This window comes from Saccopteryx bilineata, chromosome 1, assembly GCF_036850765.1.
Source record: "Saccopteryx bilineata isolate mSacBil1 chromosome 1, mSacBil1_pri_phased_curated, whole genome shotgun sequence".
Taxonomy (NCBI): domain Eukaryota; kingdom Metazoa; phylum Chordata; class Mammalia; order Chiroptera; family Emballonuridae; genus Saccopteryx; species Saccopteryx bilineata.
The window spans coordinates 355,746,485-355,774,104 of NC_089490.1; the positions used below are offsets into that span (position 1 = coordinate 355,746,485).

A 27,620-nucleotide genomic window follows, 5' to 3' on the forward strand; every position below is an offset into this window, starting at 1 on the left:
CTCCACCTCAGGCGCAAGAATGGCTCTGAGCAGCTGCAGCAGAGCAACGCCCCAGATTGGCAGAGCATCGCCCCCTGGTGGGCATGATGGGTGGATCCTGGTCGGGCACATATGGGAGTCTGTCTGACTGCCTCCCCATTTCTAACTTTGGAAAAATACAAAAAAATTTTTGGAAAAAAAAAAAAAAAAGCATAATGATTACTGTCACATCAAGAGATAATGTCTTGCCTGACCAGGCGGTGGCACATAGAGCGTCAGACTGGGATGCGGAGGACCCAGGTTCAAGACCCCAAGGTCGCCAGCTTGAGCACGGGTTCATCTGGTTTGAGCAAAGCTCACCAGCTTGGACCCAAGGTTGCTGGCTTGAGCAAGGGGTTACTTGGTCTGCTGACGGCCTGCGGTCAAGGCACATATGAGAAAGCAATCAATGAACAACTAAAGTGCCACAACAAAAAATTGATGCTTCTCATCTCTCTCCCTTCTTGTCTGTTCCTATCTATTCCTCTCTCTGACTCTCTCTCTGTCTCTGTCAAAATAAATAAATAAATAAATAAGAGAGAGACAATGTCTTTTACTAACTGAGATTTGAAAAAACGAGATTAGAATAAAAGATACAAAAAATCAGAAATCAAAATCAAAACCCACAAATTAGAGATTAGTCACTAGCAGCAGAAGCAGCTTGGAAATATTTAGAAAGAATAAAGTTATTTTCCTGACTTGTTAAAAATACAACATATATTTCTCCAAAACAAAAGAAATAAATACTAAGCACTGTTTAAAAATCTTATCTGGCCTGACCCGGGGTGGCACAGTGGATAGAGTTGCTAGATTGGAATGTGGAGGACCCAGGTTCAAAATCCCAAGGTCACTGGCTTGAGTGAGGGATCACCAGTTTGAGCATGGGGTCGCTGGCTTGAGCATGGGATCATAGACATGACCCCAAGGTCACTCGCTTAAAGCCCAAGGTTGCTGGCTTGAGCAAGAGGTCATTCGCTCTGCTGTAGCCCCCCTGGTCAAAGCACATATGAGAAAGGAATCAATGAACAACTAAGGTACTGTGACGAAGAATTGATGCTTCTCATCTCTCTCCCTTCCTGTCTGTCCCTCTCTCTGACTCTGTCTCTGTAAAAATAAATAAATAAATAAAATTTAAAAATAAAAATCTCACCCGGCCCTGGCCAGTTGGCAAAGTGGACAGAGCACGGGACTGGTGTAGGGATGTCTCGTCCCCGGTCAGGCCACACAGGAAAAGCGACCATCTGCTTCTCTTCCCTTCCCTCTCTCCCTTCTCTCTCTCTTCTCCTCTTTGCAGCCAGTGGCGTGATTGGCTCAAACATCAGCCCCAGGTGCTGACAGCTTGTTTGGTCCAGCAACAGCTTCAGGCACTAAAACATCTCAGTTAATTCAAGCATCAGCCCCAGATTGAGGGGGTGGGGGGTGCCAGGTGGATCCCGGTCGGGAAGCATGTGGGAGTCTGTCTATCATTAAAAAAAAAAAAAGAGCCTGACCAGGCGGTGGCGCAGTGGATAGAGCGTCGGACTGGGATGCAGAGGACCCAGGTTCGAGACCCTGAGGTTACCAGCTTGAGCACGGGCTCATCTGGTTTGAGCAAAAATTCCACCAGCTTGAGCCCAAGGTCGCTGGCTCCAGCAAGGGGTTACTCGGTCTGCTGAAGACCCGCAGTCAAGGCACATATAAGAAAGCAATCAATGAACAACTAAGGTGTTGCAACGCGCAATGAAAAACTAATGATTGATGCTTCTCATCTCTCTCCATTCCTGTCTTTCTGTCCCTGTCTATCCCTCTCTCTGACTCACTCTCTGTCTCTATAAAAAAAAATAAATTAAAAAAAATTAAAAAAAAAAAAAAAAAAGAATCATCCATATCCTTTCAATAATTATCCTGTTAGGTTTTTTTTTTACAAAGAAAATTATTAAATGGAAGAAAAATATCATAAAAGGATTCATAACATCTAAAAAAGCAAAAAGTTAAATACAAATTATATCTTCAAACCTAAGGGACCTTTTAAATATTATGGATGGTGACTACTAGTTTAAAATATTTAGATTAAATTAACACAATAAACAAATAATCAAGATAAATAAAATAATTATATCAAATAATGCAGAAAAAAGAAAAATGTTTATAAGTGAAATAAGAATAAATAAAATAAAACTGGTAATAAGTATCCAGAAATAGTAATTGAGTTTAAGAGATAGAATTAAAGTGAGCATTTTTAAAATTTTAACTTTTCATTAGTCTTTTTAATATCATCACACTGCATTAACAATTTTTAAAAGAAAATAGTTATGTATAACTGAGCAGCAGATAGTTTAAAAAACTTTTTTCTTGAACAAAACTAGAAAACATTTTTCATTTAAAAGGATACAAAATATATGTAGCAAAATAAGCTACAAGTACTTGTACATAAAAGGTGTCCTTATACTTAGATAAAACTTTTCCCAGAGCCTTCGCATCATCCATGTCTCTGGGAACCTTCATATTTATTCTTTCTTCTCTAAAGAAAAAAATTAAAGGGAAAAAATTTAAAGCAGAAATTTGCCAAAATAAGTAACATTACAGTCAGTCAACTTCAAACCATGAAGTTTTATCTAAAGTGATAATGCCTTGATCTGTAATATAGTAAGCATAAATTTATGATTTTTAACTTCAAAAGTCTATAAATTGTTTTTAATGCTTTAGTATAAGAGACATGTAATTTATACATGAAAGTTCAAAGTGATCCAAGCTAAACAAGTAAAAGCATTTGCTCCAACATTGGTATAAATTTTGAATTAAAAAATGAACCACTGATGTTAGCAGTACTTAAAACATAGTTAACATCATTTGGGGTAAACCTCATGATAAGCTTATTAAGTTGATATCCAATTACAATTGAAATTAAGTAAAAATGTTATTAAATTTACAGTTCACACCTTCTCAGCTCAAAGTTCAGATAAGAACTTAAACATTTTCTATGCTGTATACCTGAAACTAATATAACATTGTATGTCAAGTATAATTAGAAAATAAATTTTAAAATACTTAGACATTTTCTCCCTTTCTATTCATTTTACTTTATATTTGATTTCTTGTTTGGAACTGAATAATCTCCTGCTTTAAAAAAACTCAAATAATTACTTTTGCATTTAATTTATATGGTGCACATTTGCATACATAACATTTAACTGACCTTGCAGAATACTGATAGAATGCTGTTTAGCCCTGGCCGGTTTGCTCAGTGGTAAAGCATTGGCCTGGCATGTAGGAGTCCCGTGTTCAATTCCCGGCAGGGCACACAGGAAAAGCGCCCATCTGCTTCTCCACCCCTCCCCCTCTCCTTCCTCTCTGTCTCTCTCTTCCCTTCCCGCAGCCAAGGCTCCACTGGAGCAAAGTTGGCCCGGGCGCTGAGGATGGCTCCATGGCCTCTGCCTCAGGCGCTACAATGGCTCTGGTTGCGGCACAGTGTAGCCCCAGATGGGCAGAGCATCGCCCCCTGGTGGGCATGCCGGGTGGATCACGGTCGGTCGCATGCGGGAGTCTGACTGCCTCCCCGTTTCCAACTTCAGAAAAATACAAAAATAAAATAAAATAAAGAATGCTGTTTAAGTCCTACAAAAATAACGGGTTAACTAAAATGGGTTTTCTCATTATAAATTTAAAAACTAAAGAAACCCTTTATAGGCATGTGCATGTATACATACATACAAACACATAACACAAACATAAAAATGAACAGAATTATAAAAGATTTATAATAACACATTAAATACATGTGATATTATTCTTAAAGTAGACTAAGAACAAAGACAATCTTAATCTATACTCTATATTATGTATAGCTCTTTCTGTCAGTTCATTTTCTACTCTCAGATCAAAATCTAAAAGAATCTAAAATTCAATCATACTAACATTAACATATAATAATACAACATGCTATCCTCTCAAAGGCATTTGTTCATACTAATGCAAGAAATTAAAGTAGTAAAATATAAATAAGTTTAATGATAAATTTTTAGCATAAGAAATAGTTAATGAAAGGAATTTAGAGGAAACAGTAACTTCCTGATACCATGAAATCACATTTTATTTACCCATTACCACACTGGGCTGGCCCTGGTTGAAAGTCTAACTACATCTCAGTAGTCTTGTACAAGATCCATTTCATGGTGAAAAGCACCATATTATCTCCATAAAACAGGGAAGAGAAAAAGAACTAGGAGACATAGATATAATGGGTGAGGAAATGAGTGAATAAGAACCAAAAATTGGTCTCAAGGAAAAGTAGGAAGGAAAAAAACAGGGATGAAAAAAGGGGGAAAGCAGAAAAGATCATCAGTGTTTTTTCAAATGCAGGTCAGTATATATTATAGACTGTAAAATTAATTTACTTGGTCACTACTAGCATTAAAAATAAAATGAAATAGTTTGGAAAACATCAGAAACCACCACCTGTTTCACAAAACTTTAACTTAGTTTTATTTATATGTACATATGTATGTAAGTGAAGGGAGAAGGGAAGGAGGTAAGCACATACATATATGCAGGATCTTTAAAAAGATTAGGCCCTTAGTACAACCATTATGGAAGAAAGTATGGTGGTTCCTCAAAAAACTGAAAATAGAACTACCTTATGACCCAGCAATCCCTCTACTGGGTATATACCCCCAAAACTCAGAAACATTGATACGTAAAGACACATGCAGCCCCATGTTCATTGCAGCATTGTTCACAGTGGCCAGGACATGGAAACAACCAAAAAGTCCGTCAATAGATGACTGGATAAAGAAGATGTGGCACATATACACTATGGAATACTACTCAGCCATAAGAAATGATGACATCGGATCATTTACAGCAAAATGGTGGGATCTTGATAACATTATACGAAGCGAAATAAGTAAATCAGAAAAAACCAGGGACTGCATTATTCCATACATAGGTGGGACATAAAAGTGAAACTAAGAGACATTGATAAGAGTGTGGTGGTTACAGGGGGAGGGGGGAAAGGGAGAGGGAAAGGGGGAGGGGGAGGGGCACAAAGAAAACTAGGTAGAAGGTGACAGAGGACAATCTGACTTTGGGTGATGGGTATGCAACATAATTGAAAGACAAGATAACCTGGACTTGTTATCTTTGAATATATGTATCCCGATTTATTGATGTCGCCCCATTAAAAAAAAATTAAATTAAAATATAAAAAAAATAAATAAAGAAGATTAGGCCTTAATTAGAGGAGCAGTGCTAGCAAAACCTTGCATAGAAAATCAAGAGGCGGCCCTGGCCGGTTGGCTCAGTGGTAGAGCATCGGCCTAGCGTGCGGGGGACCCGGGTTCGATTCCCGGCCAGGGCACACAGGAGAAGCGCCCATTTGCTTCTCCACCCCTCCGCCGCGCTTTCCTCTCTGTCTCTCTCTTCTCCTCCTGCAGCCAAGGCTCCATTGGAGCAAAGATGGCCCGGGCGCTGGGGATGGCTCTGTGGCCTCTGCCTCAGGCGCTAGAGTGGCTCTGGTCGCAACATGGCGACGCCCAGGATGGGCAGATTATCGCCCCCTGGTGGGCAGAGCGTCGCCCCTGGTGGGCGCATGCGGGAGTCTGTCTGACTGTCTCTCCCCGTTTCCAGCTTCAGAAAAATGGAAAAAAAAAAAAAAAAAAAAGAAAATCAAGAGGCATATTTGGAAGAAAATACTTAAATAACAATGTCAATATCAATATAGATTGCTACCAGCCATGAGAGGTGATATACACTCACTATGACAGTTCTGTTGCTTAAAATTAGTTTAACTTTTAATCTACTTTCATCTCTATAAATGTCTAGGCATTTTCAGTTTTTTCAGTATACTTACTCACTAAGCTGAGGAAAATTTTTGTATACCAAAAACATAACAAAAGCTGCAGATAAGAAAATGGACACCAATATAAGAAGTGACATTCTTGCTGACCCAGCTTCTGCACAGGCTTTTTCTGAAACGAAAAAAAAAAAGAAGCTATAAATAAGATAAAGGAAGACAGTATTCCAAGTGAGCAAATAATTTCCTTAAATGCTTTCTTCCCAAAAAAGCTGTTGTAAAGCCAGTAGCCACGGCCACCATCATAGCTGCCTGGCCCATGCAGGTTTGCATTTGATTCGGACAGACGGTAATGAAACAGCAAAGCCAAGAACTGGTGGGCCATTACATTTAATCCTAGCTTGCACCCAGCGGGCGAGAAATACACACAGTGGGAAAACACTTCCTTTTCCATTCTGGGTTCACAAAGCCACTTACTCATCCGAGTATTCCTAGAATCAAAGGTTTCTACCTCACCAGCCTTATTCACCTCTGTTCTCCATTTCCTTCTCTCTATACAAACTCTGCACAAACTGGCTTGTCCTTCAGCACTCTGCCATCTTGGCTGCCTCTTTGCTGCAATGCTAATTTCAGGGGGAGAGAAAGAGAGAGAGAGAGGCACACGCTCCTAGTCTGTCCCATTTTATAGTGTAGAAATCAAAACCTTTAAGCCAATATACAAATAAGGATGTTTCTGATACAAAGTCATTTATCTGAGGCATAAATGGGATTCCTCATAAGAGTGCACCACCCCACATCATGTAACAGTTAAAGGTGTGGGGAAAAGCTTAGTGTTGAGATCTTAGTATTAAAAGGGTAGGAAAGGCTTAGTCTTAAAACTAAGCCTTAGGCTATAATGACTTTGCCGGCTTACAGCCTGTCTCCCATACCCAATGCAAACTATAAGCAAGCAAACATATATATCATATTTATAAACTTATTTGACCCACAGCTGTATATATACACTTTTGCCCAAACACTGTAACATTAATTTTTTTTTTTTTTAAGAGAGAAGGACAGAGAAGAAGGGAGAGAGATAAGAAGCATCAACTCACCTGACCAGATGGTAGAACAGTGGATAGTGTCAGATTGGGACACATAGGACCCACGTTCAAAACCCTGAGGTCGCTGGGTTGAGTGCAGGCTCACCAGCTTGAGTGTGGGGTCACTGGCTTGAGTGTGGGATTCTAGACATGACCCCATGGTCAGTGGATTGAAGCCCAAGGTTGCTGGCTTGAGCCCAAGGTCACTGTAGCGCACCCCCCCCCTCAAGGCACATATGAGAAAGCATTCAATAACTAAGGTGCCACAACAAAAATTTGACGTTTCTCATCTCTCTCCCTTCCTGTCTGCCCGTCCCTGTCCCTCTCTCTGTCACTGAAAAAAAAAGAAAAAAAAAAAGAAAAAAAAAAGGCATCAACTCATAGTGCTACCACAATTGTTGTTCATTGATTGCTTTCTCCTATGTGCCTTGCTTGGGGGGCTCCAGCCTAGCCAGTGACCCCTTGCTCAAGCCAGCGACCTTGGGCTTAAGCCAGTGACCTTTGGGCTCAAGCCAGTGACTATGGGGTCATATCTATGATCCCAAGTTCAAACTGGCAACCCTACGCTCAAGCTGGTGATGACGGGATTTTGAACCTGGGTCCTCAGTGTCCCAGTCCAATGCTCTATCCACTGTGCCACCACCTGGTCAGGCTAAATTTATTTTTGTAACATTAAATTTTAAGTAGCCTGACCAGGCAGTGGCGCAGTGGATAGAGCGTTGGACTGGGACACAGAGGACCCAGGTTCAAGACCCCGAGGTCACCAGCTTGAGTGCGGGCTCATCTGGTTTGAGCAAAGCTCACCAGCTTGAACCCAAGGTCGCTGGCTCGAGCAAGGGGTTACTCGGTCTGCTAAAGGCCTGCGGTCAAGGCACATATGAGAAAGCAATCAATGAACAACTAAGGTGTTGCAACGAAAAACTAATGATTGATGCTTCTCATCTCTCTACGTTCCTGCCTATCTGTCCCTCTCTCTGGCTGTCTCTGTAAAAAAAGAAAAAAGAAAATTAAATATAACTGTATTTGATGTTTATTAACTAGGCACGGTATTTTCAGGCCTATATTCATTTTAGAAGCATGAAAAAAACAGAATAGAATTTGTAGCATTGGTTTGTTAATAAGCCAAAGGGGAGAAATGGTTATTGCCTAAGTGCTATCACTGACTCTAAATTTTATTATCTATATTGGTAGCTGACAGCACAGACAGAATAGCCTCTCAGGAAAAATAAGGCAATCTGGCAAGTACTTCAACTGTCATAAGAACCTACAGATTTCACTAATGCAGCGATTTTTAACTTTTTCTATCTCATAGCATACATAAACTCATTACTAAAATTCTGTGGCACACCAAAAATACATTTTTTTGATATGACAAAAAAATAGATACAATTTTGATTCATTCACAGAAGATGGCTATTGTGTTGGCTGCTGTCATTTTTTTATTTGATAATCTAAAGGAAAAGAGGTCAGATATCCTGATGAACAGTCAGGTATTGCACGTTTTAAAAATTCTTGCAACATACTAGCACAACAGTTGAAAATCACTTCACTAATGCAAACGGTGAATGCTATACTTCTCTTTACACCAAGAGCTTCAGAATATAGTTTAATCTCAAATGTTCTGGGTGGCTCTGCCTGTGATGCCAAGAATGGGAGAATTTGTTTGCATTCCTTCACAAGATAATCTTAGTGTTATCTTTAAAATTATATGCAAGATAAAAGTATGAAATGAGATCCAGGACTCAACAAGCAGAAGCATGAGCAGGTTGTTTTTCTTGGAAGTGGTCAAGAGTGGGGAGGCCAGGACTCTTTAACAGTACTCACTGGGAAAGAGACATGTGGGGGCAGCTCAATTTGTGTTGCCTACATTTAATATTATCCCGTGTATATACTGATAACACTCAGGGGAATTTAAGAATATATGTATACTATAACTAGGATTTATTGTTTTCAGTTCTCTGAGACTGGATCTACCACTATGCCCCCCCACAACTATTGTCCATGTAACTATTATACATGACTTTATGAAGTACACTTGTACTCTATTAAATAGAGCAAATTATAAAGATACAGACAGGATGCCTGACCTGTGGTGGCGCAGTGGATAAAGCGTCGACCTGGAACACTGAGGTCGCTGGTTCAAAACCCTTGGGCTTGCCTGGTCAAGGCACATATGGGAGTTGATGCTTCCTGCTCCTCCCCCTTCTCTCTCTCTCCCTCTCCCTCTCTCTCTTTCCTCTCTGAAATGAATAAATAATAAAAAATAAATAAAATGAATTAAAAAAAAGATACAGACAGGTGTCATTGCCTATTCTCATAAGGCTCTACTTCTCTGGAAATTAGCACCTTTCCCATGCCCATCCCCTCTTCAAAGAGACTAATCTCCTTGGCCCTATTCTTACCATGTGATTCTAACACTTGACTCTCTCAAATATAGAAGGCTAACTCACTCAAGGTTGGACACCTGACCCAAGTAGAAACAATTCATTCAGAAAAATCTGAACTAAGAAAAATATATACTGTTATCAAAGACTTGAGGCTCTAAGGTCAAAGAGTGTAGGCCACAGGAAATAACACAGCAAGCTAAAGACATACCAAAATGTCAGAGCAGAGGCTGGAACGAAATCCAGAGACAGAAATGTGAGCTAACCTACTTTATTTTTAACTTTCCACCTCCCCTGAAGCCTGGCTAGATTATTTCTTGCTCATGGATACCAGTGAGATTGTCTCATATTTTTAAAATAATTCCCCTTTTTATTTGTGCTGTACTGTTCCTTTCCTATCCAAAAGCCTTAACTTTCATTTCATCTTTTATCTCATTATGGCAGCTTTCTTTAAAAATATTTTATTTGCCTGACCAGGTGGTGGCGCAGTGGATAGAACGTCGGACTGGGATGCGAAGAACCCAGTTTTGAGACCCGGAGGTTGCCAGCTTGAGCGCGGGCTCATCTGGTTTGAGCAAAGCTCACCAGCTTGAACCCAAGGTCGCTGGCTCGAGCAAGGGGTTACTCGGTCTGCTGAAGGCCTGCAGTCAAGGCACATATGAGGAAGTAATCAATGAACAACTAAGGTGTCACAACAAAAAACAAATGATTGATGCTTCTTATCTCTCTCCAATCCTGTCTGTCCCTATCTATCCCTCTCTCTGACTCTCGCTGTCTCTGTAAAAATAAATAAATAAATAAATAAATAAATAAATAAATAAATATTTGTTTTAGAGAGAGGAGAAAGAAAAGGCAGGAGTGGTGGTTTCATAGTTGTTTCTCTTTTTTTTTTTTTTCATTTTTCTGAAGCTGGAAACAGGGAGAGACAGCCAGACAGACTCCCGCATGCGCCCGACCGGGATCCACCCGGCACGCCCACCAGGGGCCACGCTCTGCCCACCAGGGGGCGATGCTCTGCCCATCCTGGGCGTCGCCATGTTGCGACCAGAGCCACTCTAGCGCCTGGGGCAGAGGCCACAGAGCCATCCCCAGCGCCCGGGCCATCTTTGCTCCAACGGAGCCTTGGCTGCGGGAGGGGAAGAGAGAGACAGAGAGGGAAAGCACGGCGGAGGGGTGGAGAAGCAAATGGGCGCTTCTCCTGTGTGCCCTGGCCGGAATCGAACCCTGATCCTCCGCACGCTAGGCCGACGCTCTACCGCTGAGCCAACCGGCCAGGGCAGTTGTTTCTCATATATGCTTTAACCGGGCAAGCTCTAAGTTTTAAACTAGCAACCTTAGCTTTCTAGGTCGATGCTTTATCTACTGCACCACCACAGGTCAGGCATATTATGGCAGTTTTATATGTCACAACTGAATTATTAAGGTTTTGCTTAATTCTATGTTGAACACAGAGCTAGAAACCATCTAGCCTCTTCCTACTCACAGCATGATCTGTGAACTACAGGAATCAGCATCATCAGTGAGCTGTTAGAAATGCAGATTCTCAGGCCAATATCCCAGACCTACTAAATCAGAATCTGTATTTTAATAAGGTACCCAGGTGCTCTGCATATACATTAAAACTTAAGAAACAACAATCTGGTTCACCCTACCTTTTTTTTTTTTTAATTTTTCTTAAGGGAGAAGTGGGGAGACAGACAGACTCCCGCATGTGCCCCAACTGGGATCCACCTGGCAAGCCCCCTGGGCAATGGTAATGCTCTGCCCATCTGGGGCCATTGCTCCATTGCTGGGCATCTGAGTTACTTTAGCACCTGAGGTGAGGTCATGAAGCCATCCTCAGCACTCAGGCCAACTTGCTCAAACCAAGCCATGGCTGCAGGAGGAGAAGAGATAGAGAGAGAGAGAGGGAGACAGGGAGAGGTGGAGAAGCAAATGGTCACTTCTCTTGTATGCCCTGACTGGGAATCAAAACCAGGACATCGGCCCTGGCTGGTTGGCACAGCGGTAGAGCGTCGGCCTGGTGTGCGGGGGAGAGGCGCCCATCTGCTTCTCCACCCCTCCCCCTCTCCTTCCTCTCTGTCTCTCTCTTCCCCTCCCGCAGCCAAGGCTCCATTGGAGCAAAGTTGGCCCGGGCGCTGGGGATGGCTCCATGGCCTCTGTCTCAGGCGCTAGAATGGCTCTGGTTGCAACAGAGCAACGCCCCAGATGGGAAGAGCATCACCCCCTAGTGGGCATGCCGGGTGGATCCTGGTTGACTGCCTCCCTGTTTCCAACTTCAGAAAAATACAAAAAAAAAAATCATTAGTTTTTCGTTGCACATTACGACACTTAGTTGTTCATTGATTGCTTTCTCATATGTGCCTTGACCGAGTAACCCAAGCTGGTGAACTTTTTTGCCCATGCTCAAGCTGATGACATCCGGGTCTCAAACCTGGAACCTTGGCATCCCAGTCCGACAATCTATCCACTGTGCCACCACCTGGTCAGGCTTAACTGTTTCATCTTAATCTCAAAAAGGACTTTACTTCAAAACCAAGTCACAAATAGAAACTTACTTGTTCATACCATACTTCTAAAATTTACTGCAGGAGAAATGGGATCATAAAAATACAAAATATGCCTTCAATGAAATAATACACTAGCATACCTGCATCTTACTACTCTACTTCATTAATCCAGTGAGTATTGTACACATGCTTCTTTGCAGCACAGAGAATTAAACAGACTATAAACATCTGAAGTGGATCAAATATGAAAAGATCCATGCAGAATCTTATGCCAACATGTGCCAAATTGTCCATTATATTTTTGAACTAATTATGATATCTAATTCAATGCATATCTTGAGAACTCTTAATAAGTCATATCTACTCAACCAAAAAGGAAAATAAAAAGAAGAGTAATCAGTCAAAAGTTACAAAAATTTCAAGCATGCACTAAAACTAATTCAATTAAAATCCCCTATTTAAAGCGGGGACTTTGACAAGAGGGGGGCAACTGGCTCCTTTGTTGGATGGACAAATAGTGTTATCAAAAGGCGACAATGGTCGTTTTCCTACTTTATTAAATAAAGAGGTGCTATACTAGAAAAGGCCTAAGGGTAATATATAAATATTGAGTATTTTAGCATAGTTTTCTATGGTCTATTACTTCTTAAAGGTTTGCTACTTTTAACTCTAGCTGGCATTAATTTGTCCAGCTTTCCACTTAATTCCCTGCTAGAATCAGGCCCAAAGTACAAAAAATACTAATACAAATAATTTAATATTATAGGTATTGTAGGGAAAACAGCCATGTTAAGCTTGTACACTTGCACTTTGCATGATTAGTGCGTGAGCATGTGGCAGGGCCACGTGTGTATAGCCTATGTAAGGCTACAGCTGCTTGGGTGAATTGCAGATTGCCTGCCTACCACTGCAAGGGGCCATTTGCTGTTTGTTTCCCTGATGCCATGAGGAGAGGTTTGCTCTGCCTGTTTGTCCGCTGTTGCAAGACTCTTATTAATTGGGAATGGCCCAACGTTTTCCGGCTCCACAGCTCCTCTACTTTCTGCCCATATTCAACGTGAACCTGCCTGGCCTCAGCCATTGGCATTACATCTGGTCTAGTCAGTAGGATTCAGATCAGATCAGTATGGAGCTACTGACATCCTTGAAGGGCTGGATAGAGGAGTGGCTGTTCCCTTTGGCTATCCTGTTGGGGGCTATGGGCTGGGTCTTTTATACAGCCTTGCGAGCAGACACTGAAAGCTCTGTGTAAGAGATTGCCTGAGTTTGAGATCTCCAGGATGAGCTGCAGACTGAAGGTAGACAGCTGCAGGAGATGCAAGAGTTGCTGGAGGAGGCCAACTGCTTTTGAGAGCTTCAGTGTGAAATGCAGGCTGAACACAAACAGCACCTGAAACTGGAACTGTTGCTTAAGAATAAATTGCAGTTTTGTGAGTTCCAGTTTGCTCTAGAAGCAGAACATTGGCAGCAACAGTTGTTAGAGCAGGGGTCCCCAAACTACGGCCCGTGGGCAGCATGCGGCCCCCTGAGGCCATTTATCCGGCCCCCGCTGTATTTTGGCCCTCTGAGGCCATTTATCCGGCCCCGTCGCATTTCCAGAAGGGGCACCTCTTTATTGGTGGTCAGTGAAAATGCATCCTGTGCTCATGGAGTACTGTATGTGGCAGCGCCACAAAGCGCGGCATCGCTCATGTACAGTACTACTTCCGGTGATGCGGGATACACAGCTCACGGCTCCAGAAGCACGTCATATCACTTGTTATGGCTAAGTGACAAATATGGAACCAGACATTGACCATCTCATTAGCCAAAAGCAGGCCCATAGTTCCCACTGAAATACTGGTCAGTTTGTTGATTTAAATTTATTTGTTCTTTATTTTAAATATTGTATTTGTTCCCGTTTTGTTTTTTTACTTTAAAATAAGATATGTGCAGTGTGCACAGGGATTTGTTCATAGTTTTTTTTATAGTCTGGCCCTCCAACAGTCTGAGGGACAGTGAACTGGCCCCCTGTGTAAAAAGTTTGGGGACCCCTGTGTTAGAGAAACAACTGTAGGTTCAAGACCTCGAGCTTCAGCGGTCACTGAAGATGGAGCGCATTTGTGCTGGTGGAGTGGCTGTGAGCCAGAGGTAGCAGGCATTTCCAACTCATCCTCTTTTGAGAAGGTTCGGGCTGAAACTGCTGTCCGCAGACACAGAGCAGTCTGGTAGTCACCAGAAGGTAAAAACCAAGCAGCCAAGAGTGCCTCAGGGGCAGGCACAACCCCCTCCACAGGCAGTGGAACACTCTGTGGTCTGGCCCTTCACCCTGACAGAGCTGATGGAGTTAGGGGCAAAATTCAGGCAGAAACCCACAGAGCCCCTGGCATCTTGGTTGCTGCAGTTGTGGGATATAGGGGGTGGATGGCATCATGCTCTCCAGAACAGAGATGGAGAAATTAGCTGCCATTACTACACATTCCTCCTTAAGGCAGCATCTTCAGAACTGCCACGAAAACCCAGGAAACCATACCCTATTAGAGTGGGCAATGGCTGCCATTTGTACAGTCTGGCAGAAATCTGAAGACTTGCTGGGGACAGTGAGTCAGTGGCAGTCGTACACTGAGCTGCAGCAGGTCCTCTGAGAACTAGGTATGAGGAATGCTGCTTTCAACCTGAGGTCCCGTGGGCCAGATGAGGAAGTATTTACAGCATAGATGAGGGATCTTATTCTCTGCAGTGTCCTGGCAGCCCTTTTTGGGTTACTAATGGCTATCTTTAGCCTATTAGGGGCAGCCCATCAACACAGTTACATAGACGGTAACAGATTTAAGGGGGATGAAGGCAGTACTAAATCATAAGGCCGTGTGGGCTGCTGCTCATGCTGCCCCCTACCTAAAAAGAGAAGCAGGCCTGTAAAGGTTACCCAAACACAGATTTGGGTAGATTTGACTGTGGGTGGGACAGATAAGGAAAAATTGGATGGCAGGTCCTGTTACAGCTTTGGAGGCAGCTTAAGCTGCAATAGAGGTTCCAGCTATTGAAAAAGCAGGGGAAGGCCCGGGCAGGTTGGCTCAGTGGTAGAGCATCATCCCACCATGTGGATGTCCCAAGTTTGATTCCCGGGCAGGGGACACAGAAGTGCCCATCTGTTTCTCCAGCCCTCCTTCTCTCGCTTCTCTCCCTATGCCTCAACTAAAACGAACTAGCCCTGGGTGTTGAGGATGGCTCCACGGCCTCTGCCTCAGAAACTTAGAAGAGCTCGATTACTGAGCAACAGAGCAACTACCCAAATGAGTACAGCATCGCCCCCTAGTGGGCTTGCCTGGTGGATCCCAGTCGCAGCACATGTGAGACTCTGTCTCTGCCTCCCCTCCTCCCACTGAAGAAAAAGAAAAAGCAGGAGAGGCAGGCAGCCCTGGCAGCTGCCAAGAAAATGGCTCACATTCAGGCTACATGGTTGCAGGATTATTTGCTGAAGACAGCTAAGGGAGAAGAGGATCCTCAAGACCGTTGTTCCAGTTTGAATAGGGGGAAGGCTGAAGGACTCGTCTAATGGGGACGGGTGTAAAATTGACAAGCCACTGATCCCCTACTAATGGTCAGCAGGTGTTGGCTTTAAAAGATAATAGGTGCTTTTTTGCAGCAGCAGTTGCAACTAAGGGAATTATCAAGGTGGCACAGGCCTTGAGTGTGCTTAACTTGGCCACTCTGTAAGCTTCGACCTGAGGGCGTTTGAAGGGGATTTGGATGGGGTCTGTGGCAAAGGACAGAGAATTTATGGAAAGTTGCTGAGGTCTGTATGGCTAGTTGCCTACAATGGACTTTCACCTTGGGTGATTTGTACAGACAGTTGAACTATTGTGAACTGATCATTGAGAGGTATAATGGACTCTTGAAGCAGGGACTTTGACAAGAGAGGGGCACTGGCTCCCTTGTTGGATGGACATGCCACTTATGAATAGTATAAGAGACCCTGATAGGAGAGCCGCAGTACCTATGGAGGCCCTCCTGCACCAGGAAGCTGCTCTCATCCAGTTGCAGATATGCACCATGGACACTTCACAGCTTTAGTGGACATAGCCCTGGACTATACAGGCCCTCCCACCTACGATATAGTAGGGGGCTAGGTGGGCCTCCAGTTAACTTTCTGGGCAGAATGCTCACAGAGACATTGTGAGGGCACGTTTATAATTACTGTCATTTTGGGTATAGCTTGTGCTTTGGTAATTCTGTTGATGTCGTCTGTGCTGTTTGTGATGTAATAATGTACCTCATTACTCGCATAGGGACCATAGCGAAAGATACCTGTCTCATAGATTGTGCAGCAAGCAACCCTAAAGGGGTAGATTGTTGGGAAAACAGCTGTGTTAAGCTTGATAGCTTGCACTCTGCATGATTAGCGCATAAGCATGTGGCAGGGCCACATGTGTATAACCTATGTAAGGCTATGGCTGTTGGAGCGGATTGTGGATTGCCTGCCCACCACTATGAGGGGCCATTTTGCTGTTTGTTTGCCTTCTGCATTGAGAACAGGTTTTCCCCCACCTGTTTGCTCATCTGCTATTGAGAGACTCTATTAACAGGAATGGCCCAATGCTATCCAGCTCTGCAGTTCCTCTACCTTCTGCCCAAATCCAATGTGAACCTGCCTGGCCTCGGCTACTAGCATTACAACTATCTTTTAAACTCTTCAAAATCATCAATAATTTTGTTTTTTTGTTTTTCATACTGTAGATATTTGTGGACACAGAATCACTTCTCAGAATAGCTGATTTCCCCCCTTTTTTCTTTTTTTGTGGGAGAGACAGAGAGTCAGAGAGAGGGACAGACAGACAGGAAGGGAAAGAGATGAAAAACATCAATTCTTCATTGTGGTTCCTTAGTTGTTTATTGATTGATTTCTCATATGTACCTTGACCAGGGAGGCTACAGCAGACCGAGTGACCCCTTGCTCGAGCCAACAACCTTGGGCTCAAGCCGGTGAGCCCTGCTCAAACCAGATGAGCTTGTGCTCAAGCTGGCAACCTCGGGGTCTCGAACCTGGGTCCTCCACATCCCAGTCCAATGCTCTATCCACCCTGCCACTGCCTGGTCAGGCTGATTTTCCCCCTTTTTTTGGAACTCCTCTTAAGGTTTCTACTATACAATATATGCACTCAAATGTATAGTTGCTTAGAACTATCTGTTGAGCATCTATTATGTACTAAATGTTTTGTTCAATGTCTGCTCTTAAGAAGCTGATTGCTAACTTTGCTAGATCCCCAAGGAATGATACAAAGGGGCTTTGAGTTTATAGAAAAGCAAGACCACGGGGTAAGAGTGATAGAAACAAGATTCAAAGAGCAGGTGGAAATTTAGTTGAAGACTAAAAGGTAAGAAAAGAATTTATAGCCTTCTAACCTGTACTATAGCTAAACATATTTTTGAAGACTTCAGCAGGTAACACAGTTCTCTTAAATTAAAAATTAAATAAGGTCTTGGCCAGTTGGCTCAGGGTAGAGCATTGGCCTGGCATGTGGATGTCCTAGGTTCAAGTCCTGGTCAGGGCACACAGGAGAAGCAACCATCTGCTTCTCCACCCCTCCCTCTCCCACCCTACCCTCCTATAGCCATGGCTCAATTGGTTCAAGCACATTGGCCCAGGATGCTGAGGATGGCTCAATGGAGCTTCTGCCTCAGGTGCTAAAAATAACTCGGTTGCAAGCATGGCCCCAGATGGGCAGAGCATCAGCCGGAGGGGGGGGGGGTGTCAGGTGGATCCTGGTCAGGGCACATGCAGGAGTCTGTCTCTATATCTCCCCTCCTCTCATTTGGAAAAAAAGAAAAAAAAATTAAATAAGACATTTAGAAGGCTAGCCCTAAAAATAAACCTTAATATTTTCTTCCCATTATGAATTCACCAGTCCTAAAAAGGAAATTGGGGGGGGAGGGTGGTGTCAGACATTTAACTGGACTACAAAACACTACCCTGAGGGTTCTTTGACACATCACTGATTGCTACTTGTCTTACAGTGGATGATGAAATATACAGACACGGAACAAAATTAACCTCTAAGTTCATTTCCTTCTCTTTCTAAAATTTGGCAAATTTCAGCAAGCACTGTGCTCAACAGTAACACATACACACAAAAAACACTGATAAGAATGCAGTAAAACTGAGAGAACTCAAATGGACTTAAGAATGGCAGGCACAGGTTTGGTGGCTGGAGAAGTTGTGGTGGATGCACTGCTGTATTTTGACCAAGGTTATAAAGCGCCTAGAGTATGAGAAGCGGCTGCAGCACTGGTGGAGAAGGAAACACATAGATACAGACCTTCTAAGAACTAACTGAGCTACCTGGCAGCCCTAGATTATTCTGCTTTTGAAACTGACATAATGAGAAATGAATCTGAAAGACTGGCTGCCCACCAACCAATTGAATTGCTCAGTATGAAACGATATGAACTTCCAGTCCCTTCCTCAGGCCAGAAAAATGACATTACTGCATGGCAAGAGTGTGTAAACAATTCTATGGCCCAGTTAGAGCATCAAGAGATTTGAATTGAGACTCTGAAACTAATGTCACAGTATGGATGCAATACCTAGAAAGTATATAATGAAAATCTAGTTCAGGTCCTGCCTGGTTGGCTCAGTGGTAGAGTGGCCACCCGCGTGTGGAAGTCCCGGGTTTGATTCCCACTAGGGCACACAGGAGAAGTGACCGCCTACTTCTCCACCCTTCCCCTTTCTCTCTTTCTCTCTCTCTCTCCCCTCCCCTCCCGCAACCATGGCTGGAATGGTTGGAACAATTTGGCCCCGAGCACTGAGGATGGCTCAATGGCCTCACCTCAGGTGCTGAAATGATTTGGTTCAGAGCACGGCCCAGGATGGGCAGAGCATTGCTTCCTAGTGGGCTTGCCAGGTAGATCCTGGTTGGCACGCATGCAGGAGTCTGTCTCTGCCTCCCCGCCTCTCACTTGCTTAAAAAAATAAAAATAAAAAAAAAATCATAGTTCATATGATTGAACACACTCAAAAAGAACTCCAGAAGTTAAGGAAACTGTTCAAGATTTAAACTGGCAGTGAAAGAACAAGTAACTCACAGCTGGATCTAAATTAAAAGAAATGGGAGTCAAATTGGGTATCCCCGGTCAGTAAGGATTATAAGATTGAAAGGACTATTTTGCAATTAGAAAATGAAGTCTTTCAAATGAAGTAACAGCATGGTGAAGCCAACAAAGAAAACATCTGGGCCCTGGTGGGTTGGCTCAGTGGAAAAGCATCGGCCTGGCGTGCAGGAGTCCCGGGTTCGATTCCTGGCCAGGGCACACAGGAGAAGCGCCCATCTGCTTCTCCACCCCTCCCCCTCTCCTTCCTCTCTGTCTCTCTCTTCCCCTCCCGCAGCCAAGGCTCCATTGGAGCAAAGTCGGCCCAGGCACTGAGGATGGCTCCATGGCCTCTGCCTCAGGCACTAGAATGGCCCTGGTTGCAACAGAGCAACGCCCCAGATGGGCAGAGCATCATCCCCTGGTGGGCGAGCCGGGTGGATCTCGGTTGGGCGCATGCGGGAGTCTGTCTGACTGCCTCCCTGTTTCCTACTTCAGAAAAATACAAAAAAAAAAAAATACAAAAAAAAAAAAAAAAAGAAACCAAACATCTGACAAGACTTCTGAAAAAACAAATGAATTCAGTCGGTAGATAGGAAGGCAGGTTTGACTTTCACAGAAGATCAGGCACTGGCCTGTGAAGGACAATAGCATCTTAGGAAATCATCAGAGTTTAGAAACCATAAAAAGTGTATTGTTAGGCTTTTGGAAGTGAAGTGCCTGGCACACTGGACTGCTGTAACCCCCAATTAATGTTACCTGTTTTTATAATTGTCTCTGTATGTGGGAGGTCTCTCTAGCCACTCCTCACTTTCCTCCTTCCTTTGCCTGATTTTTCCGCCTAACTCGAATCACCACCTAGCACTATTTTTATTTTATTGCTTTTATGCGCTGCTGTGCGGTGTGCTCAGTAAACTCTTATTGAATGAAAAAAAAAGTGTATTGTTATAGTCTATTTGTACATCAGCAAAATAAAAAATTTCAACTAAAAAAATGAATGCAATAAAACTAAGTGACATTCGGCCCTGGCCGGTTGGCTCAGTGGTAGAGCGTCAGCCTGGCGTGCAGAAGTCCCGGGTTCGATTCCCGGCCAGGGCACACAGGAGAAGCGCCCATTTGCTTCTCCACCCCTCCCCCCTCCTTCCTCTCTGTCTCTCTCTTCCCCTCCCGCAGCCGAGGCTCCACTGGAGCAAGGATGGCCCGGGCGCTCAGGATGGCTCCTTGGCCTCTGCCCCAGGCGCTGGAGTGGCTCTGGTTGCGACAGAGCAACACCCCGGAGGGGCAGAGCGTTGCCCCATGGTGGGCAGAGCGTTGCCCCATGGTGGGCATGCCGGGTGGATTCTGGTCGGGCGCATGCGGGAGTCTGTCTGGCTGTCTCTCCCCGTTTCCAGCTTCAAGAAAAAAAAAGTACCAAAAAAACACAACAACAACAACAAAAAACTAAGTGACATTCAATTTTGTATTTTTTTTTTTGTATTTTTTTTTCCCTAAAGCTGGAAACGAGGAGGCAGGCAGACAGACTCCCGCATGCACCGGACCGGGATCCACCTGGCACGCCCACCAGGGGGCAATGCTCTGCCCATCTGGAGTGTTGCTCTGTTGCAACCAGAGCCATTCTAGCGCCTGAGACAGAGGCCATAGAGCCATCCTCAGCGCCCGGGCCAACTTTGCTCCAATGGAGCCTTGGCTGCAGGAGGGGAAGAGAGAGACAGAGAGGAAGGAGGGGGGATGGGGTGGAGAGGCAGATGGGCGCTTCTCCTGTGTGCCCTGGCAGTAATCGAACCCAGGACTCCAGCACGCCAGGCCGACACTCTACCACTGAGCAAACCGGCCAGGGCAATGACATTCAATTTTGAAGCTCCCTTTCACACAAACTGGTAAAGAGGGAGAGCTGGCTATTATGATTCAAAAATCCTTCTAAAGTATAATCCTAATAAATCCAGAGACTAGAATTAATTCATTTAGTTCTAACTAGATAAAAAGTAAAGAAAGAACTCGTTCTAACACTAACTCTACATCTCTATTTGTAGCATCCATATTTATAATGTACCTTCTTTGGCTGCATGAGACATGTGTCATTTAGAATTTACAGCTACCCACACCAGTACCTTATACATTCATTAACCTCTAAATCTTTGCTCACACTACGTAATTCCCAGTCTGAATCATCTCATTATCTGCTTTTCCAACCCTCTCTCAGGTAAAGGCACTATTAGAGAAAGTCAGATTATCATGCTTCCTTGGCCTGAAACAAGTTCACATGTGTTTCTATACTATTAAGATTATTAGTGGCACCTGACCAGGCAGTGGCAAGGTGGATAGAGCATCAATCTAGGATGCAGAGGGCCAGGTTCAAAACTCTGAGGTAAAAAAAAAAAAAAACTCCGAGGTCGGGCCCTGGCTGATTGGCTCAGTGGTAGAGTGTCGGCCTGGCGTGTAGGTTCTATTCCCGGCCAGGGCACACAGGAGAAGCGCCCATCTGCTTCTCTACCCCTCCCCCTTTCCTTCCTCTCTGTCTCTCTCTTCCCCTCCCGCAGCCAAGGCTCCACTGGAGCAGAGTTGGCCCGGGCGCTGAGGATGGCTCCATGGCCTCTGCCTCAGACGTTAGAATGGCTCTGGTGGCAACAGAGTGACGCCCCAGATGGGCAGAGCACCGCCCCCTTGTGGGCATGCCGAGTGGATCCCGGTCGGGCGCATGAGGGAGTCTGTCTGACTGCCTCCCCGTTTCCAACTTCAGAAAAATACAAAAATTAAAAATTAAAAAAACAAAACAAAAAAACTCCGAGGTCGCCAGCATGAATGAGGACTCTCCAGGTTGAGCACAGGATCACCAACTTGAGCACAGGATCATACACATGACACCACAGTCACTGCCTTGAGCCCAAAGGTTGCTGGCTTGAATTCAAGGTCACTGGGTTCACCACAGGTCACTGGCTTGAGCAAGGGGTCACTGGCTCAGCTGGAGCACCTCCCACATCAAGTCACAAATGTGGAAAGCAATCAATGAACAACTAAGGTGCCACAAAGCACTAATGCTTTTCATCTCTCTCTAAAAATATATATATATACATATCAGTGGCAAACAAGAATCCTTTTACAACACTTTCCAAAAGGGATATTTCAAGTCTCTACAAGCCTTAAATTCTATCTTCAACTCTCAACCAATGATGCTGCACCCACGTGTTACTGAGCTCCCAATCTCTAACTCAAAATCTGTTCACAAAATTATCTTTCCTTGTTCCTTCCTCTTATCTTTGTATTAAATGCCAGCACCCTTTCTTCCAGATCTTGCTCTTAGAATTATTTCTCCACTCAGTCTTCCCTCTTAGAAGCTCTTTTTCTCTAACATCTAATATGTACATATCCATCCTGAAAAAGCCCAACTTGACCTTAATGCCCCTGTAGTAACTCCCAATTTCTCTTATTACTTTCATATTAAAACATTTTAAAAGCAAAATCTCCCTATGTTTCATGTCTCATGGTCACCCAGTCCACTAGTTCTAACATTCAGTTTCCGTTAGACCTACTTGATCTCACTGTGAAGGAAGCTAAGACCCATCTCTCCTGAGAACATAACTTTACAGGGACTCGAACAAGTTTTTAAGGTCACAGGAATCTACTGTAGTTCTGTTGGAAGTATATTTTATTTCAAAGGTTTTCAAAAATTTAAAATTATTAATAATAAAAAGCGGTAATATCATTGAGTATAAATTTAAACAAATAGTTATGAAATACATAAATTAACCATTAAAAACACACACAGAGAAAGTATATTTGTAGGCAGCAGAAGAAACAGCACTACTTATTTTGTATAAAAGCTCATTCTCTAAGCCTTATGCCCTGCAACTCTGCTATCATTCACTCACCCTCACAATTATCTAACTGCTTTCAGGCACTTCCCCCCATTCACTGAAGACTGAGTCCAAGCTTATATAGTAAACTTCATAATTCTAAAATCCATTTCATCATCTATTTGTATGATCCACCTAGCCTCAAAATTTTTAGACCTTCATTTCTTTCTACTCAACTTTAGCCAATCACTTCCAGTGTTACACTAAGTTCTCACATTATCTGAGATTGCTCTACCACGGACATTTAAAATCTCAATATGCCATTCCTTGATTACCTGTATCCTTCCTTCCTTCCTTCCCTCCTTTCTTCCTTCCTTCCTTCCTTCCATCCTTCCTTCCTTCCTTCCGTCCTTCTTTCCTTCCTTCCTTCTTCCTTCCTTCCTTCCTTCCTTCCTTCCTTCCTTCCTTCCTTCCTTCCTTCCTTCCTTCCTTCCTTCCTTCCTTCCTTCCTTCCTTCCTTCCTTCCTTCCTTCTTTCTTTCTTTCTTTCTTTCTTTCTTTCTTTCTTTCTTTCTTTTTGGTATTTTTCCGAAGTTAAAAGTGGGGAGGCAGTCAGACAGACGCCCACATGCGCCCGACCACGATCAACCTGGCGTGCCCACCAGGGGGCGATGTCTGCCCATCTGGGCCATTGCTCTGTTGCTGCCAGCGATTCTAGAGCCTGAGGTGGAGGCCATGGAGCCATCCTCAGCGCCCAGCCAACTTTGCTCCATTGGAGCCTTGGCTGCGGGAGGGGAAGAGAGAGACAGGGAGGAAGGAGAGGGGGAGGGGTGGAGAAGCAGATGGGCGCTTCTCCTGTGTGCCCTGGCCAGGAATCAAACCCGGGACTTCCACACGCCAAGCTGATGCTCTACTACTGAGCCAACCAGCCAGGGTCACCTGTATTCTTTAATGAGCTTATTCCCTCCATTTTCTTTTCTTTTTTTTTTGTTCCTTTTTGTTGAATTGATTGGGGAAACACTAGTTAACAAAATTATACAGGTTTCAGCCCTGGCCAGCTGGCTCAGCGGTAGAGCATCGGCCTGGCGTGCGGAGGACCCGGGTTCGATTCCCAGCCAGGGCACACAGGAGAAGCGCCCATTTGCTTCTCCACCCCTCCGCCGCGCTTTCCTCTCTGTCTCTCTCTTCCCCTCCCGCAGCCAAGGCTCCATTGGAGCAAAGATGGCCCGGGCGCTGGGGATGGCTCTGTGGCCTCTGCCTCAGGCGCTAGAGTGGCTCTGGTCGCAACATGGCGACGCCCAGGATGGGCAGAGAGAGCATCGCCCCATGGTGGGCGTGCCGGGTGGATCCCGGTCGGGCGCATGCGGGAGTCTGTCTGACTGTCTCTCCCTGTTTCCAGCTTCAGAAAAATGAAAAAAAAAAAAAAATTATACAGGTTTCAGGTGCACAATCGTACAACACATTATCTAAACATTGTATTGTGTGTTCACCATCCTAAGTCAAGTTCCCATTCATCACCATTTACCCCTCCTATACTCTTCTCCACTTCCCCCCATACCCCTCCCCTCGGCAATCACCACAATCCATGTCCATGAGTTTTTTCTTTTTCTTTTTTTGTTCAATCCTTCCACCACCAGCCCCCCCCCCGCAGCTCCCCAACCTTCCTACCTCACTCCATTTTCTAGCTTCTGTTGGATTCCTCATCTCTCTTCCTTCCATGCCTACCCAGCCTGCACTCCATGTTGTATCATCTGAAGCAGCACCTTTGCAGTGTTACAAGTTCACTTTATTCATTCCCACACCAAGATGGTTGAATACAAATAGAGGAAAATCATGAGTCATCCATCATGAAGATCCACGTTTTTGGGAAAACTGACTTAGTCTTATTCCTACTCCCTTTTCTAGGTGCAGGACATGAACCAGGCTGAACCAATCAGGTTATTCTTACCCTCTGACAACAGTGATAGGCTCAAGGATAAGCCTTGACACAGTCTAGTCAGAATGAATAACTAGACTTTTATTGGTAATGCTAAAAAAAAAGATTCTCAAAATTAATGAGACAGCATTTAGCTTACCTGGACCTTCAAGAGAAATCAACTTTAAAGTAAAGCTGACATCAAGTAAGCAGCCATGACATGAAAGAAATCTAATCCTCATGATATCTCTGAGCCACTGGTTCCAGACTGAGGCCAGAATGCCACTTAATCTCTTGACTTTTTTTTTCTTTCTTTCTTTCCTTTTTTTTTTTTTTTTTTTTGTATTTTTCTGAAGCTGGAAACAGAAGGCAGTCAGACAGACTCCTGCATGCACCTGACCTGGATCCACCCGGCATGCCCACCAGGGGGCGATGCTCTGCCCATCCGGGGCGTCACTCTGTTGCCACCAGAGCCATTCTAGTGCCTGAGGCAGAGGCCACAGAGCCATCCTCAGCGCCCGGGCCAACTCTGCTCCAATGGAGCCTCTGCTGTGGGAGGGGAAGAGAGAGACAGAGAGGAAGGAGAGGGGGAGGGGTGGAGAAGCAGATGGGTGCTTCTCCTGTGTGCCCTGGTCGGGAATTGAACCCAGGACTCCTGCACGCCAGACCGACGCTCTACCACTGAGCCAACCGGCCAGGGCCATCTCTTGAGTTTTTAGTTCTATGAACCAATAAACTTCCTTTTAGCAAGGGTTTCAATTGTTTTCTATTAATTATAAGCAAAAGAATCTCGATACATAATATTTGGGTTGAGACTGACATCAACAAATCAGATTAACAATACCATGGTAAATGTCCAGTTGCCAATTTTAGTCTAACTTTAGGTCCCAGTTATCAGTAATCAGAGCTTCTTTCTTCCTCTCAGACAGTGCCTTGCTCATAGCAGATCCTCAAAGAGTTACTTATTGAAACAAATTAGCAAGGCAGGATCTAGAATAGGCACCTAAGAGGGATTTACTGTCCAGGTTCTAACACTGTCTTCTAAAAGCAATAAAACCAACTTCCAGACAGTATTTCTCAAACATTTTTGGCTGCATTCCACAATAGGCAATGTATTTTATTTTATATCATGATCTGGTACACACAAAATCTATATAACTGAAAAAAATAAAAGAACAATACTCCCTCACTGCAGGCAGAGTGCTCTGCTATTTTCCATCTTTTTTAAATGGCTCATCATTACTGATTAAATTGATTTTGCACTGCTCACAAGAGTTATGAGTTAAACATTGAAAAACAGTTTTAGGAGTTCTTTTAATCAAAATGGGGAACTTCTATGACTTGCTAGTAAACAGATCATCTAAGACAAATAACACAAAAGAAAATAAAATACCCTGGTCCAGGCCCTGGCTGGTTGGCTCAGTGGTAGAGCATCGGCCTGGTGTGCAGGAGTCCCGGGTTCGATTCCCGGCCAGGGCACACAGGAGAAGCGCCTATCTACTTCTCCATCCCCCCCCTTCTCCTTCCTCTCTGTCTCTCTCTTCCCCTCCAACAGCCAAGGCTCCATTGGAGCAAAGTTGGCCCGGGCGCTGAGGATGGCTCTATGGCCTCTGCCTCAGGCGCTAGAATGGCTCTGGTTGCAACAGAACGACGCCCCAGATGGGCAGAGCATCGCCCCCTGGTGGGCATGCCAGGTGGATCCCGGTCAGGCACATGCAGGAGTCTGTCTGCCTCCCCGTTTCCAACTTCAGAAAAATAAAAACAAAACAAAACAAAAAAAATACCCTGGTCCAGCCACCTTTGCCCACAGATTAGATCAGAAGCTTTTTAAGTGGTTCTACTCTTATCTCTCACCCTTCCTCATCATGGAAGATTTAGACTTTCAGTGTCATTGTCTTGCTCAAGTCTTCACAGTGGTCCTCAGTCCATAAGGTTCACACGTTAGACTACAGACCAGTAATGGCAAAGAACACAACGAATGTACCACACACTGCATGTAGCATGTAAAATACTTCAAACATATGTTATGTAGTTATGTAGATGTGTCAACTAATAAAAATACAAATTTATTTAGTGTCATTACTAATCAGTCAAGAGCTACTAAAAAATTTGTTCTTTAAAACCTTCTCTTTTTTGAATGCCAAGTTACCACCAGCAATTTAAAGATACTGTTTGTTTTTTTTTGTTTGTTTTGTTTTTATTCATTTTTAGAGGAGAGAGAGAGGGAGAGAGACAACGAGGGAGAGAGAGGAGGGAGAGAAGGGGGAGGAGCTGGAAGCATCAACTCCCATATGTGCCTTGACCAGGCAAGCCCAGGGTTTCGAACCGGCGACCTCAGCATTTCCAGGTTGACGCTTTATCCACTGCGCCACCACAGGTCAGGCAAAGATACTGTTTTTTATAACCTGAAGAATCAGTAGTTACTACTGACATCATATCACTATCTAATTACCACCAGCAACTAAATCAAACCCTCTTATGTTGAAGGTCCAGAGAATTCCTAATACTAACTAAAGAGAAACACAGGGACTGGAAAAAAAAAGACAAGAAAAAGAAAAAACTAGGAATCATTAATAAAAAGGTTGGGTCCAAAAACGTCCTTTGCCTAGCATTTTAAAGCCCTCTATACCAGGGGTAGTCAACCTTTTTATACCTACCGCCCACTTTTGTATCTCTGTTAGTAAAATTTTTTAACCGCCTACCGGTTCCACAGTAATGGTGATTTATAAAGTAGGGAAGTAACTTTACTTTATAAAATTTATAAAGCAGAGTTACAGCAAGTTAAAGCATATAATAATAATTACTTACCAAGTACTTTATGTCATATTTTCGCTAAATTTGGCAGAATAAATCTTTATAAAACAACTTACTATAGTTAAATCTATCTTTTTATTTATACTTTGGTTGCTCTGCTACCGCCCACCACGAAATCTGGAACGCCATTAGTGTGGTGGCAGAGACCGGGTTGACTACTACTGCTCTACACTATCACACCATTGTGACTGTGGCCAACCTTATCTCTGACTGCTACCCCCCAAAAATTCTTCACTCTTTTTTTTTTTTTTGTATTCTTTCTGAAGCTG

At 43.8% G+C, this 27,620-nt stretch overlaps 1 protein-coding gene and 1 pseudogene across 2 annotated transcripts in view; one reads left to right on the forward strand and one right to left on the reverse strand.

Annotated features, from left to right (window-relative positions):
• Nucleotides 1-27,620, reverse strand: part of TMEM41B (transmembrane protein 41B) — a 42,653-nt gene that overhangs the window by 10,340 nt on the left and 4,693 nt on the right. For both annotated transcript variants that reach the window (XM_066250922.1, XM_066250923.1), the window contains exons 2-3: nt 5,846-5,963; nt 2,390-2,518 (exon numbers count right to left, since the gene is read on the reverse strand). In XM_066250922.1, the coding sequence (XP_066107019.1) occupies nt 2,390-2,518; nt 5,846-5,963 (247 nt within the window). The remainder of the gene's footprint in view (nt 1-2,389; nt 2,519-5,845; nt 5,964-27,620) is intronic.
• On the forward strand, nt 18,008-24,608 carry LOC136324017 (pre-mRNA-splicing factor SPF27 pseudogene; annotated as a pseudogene).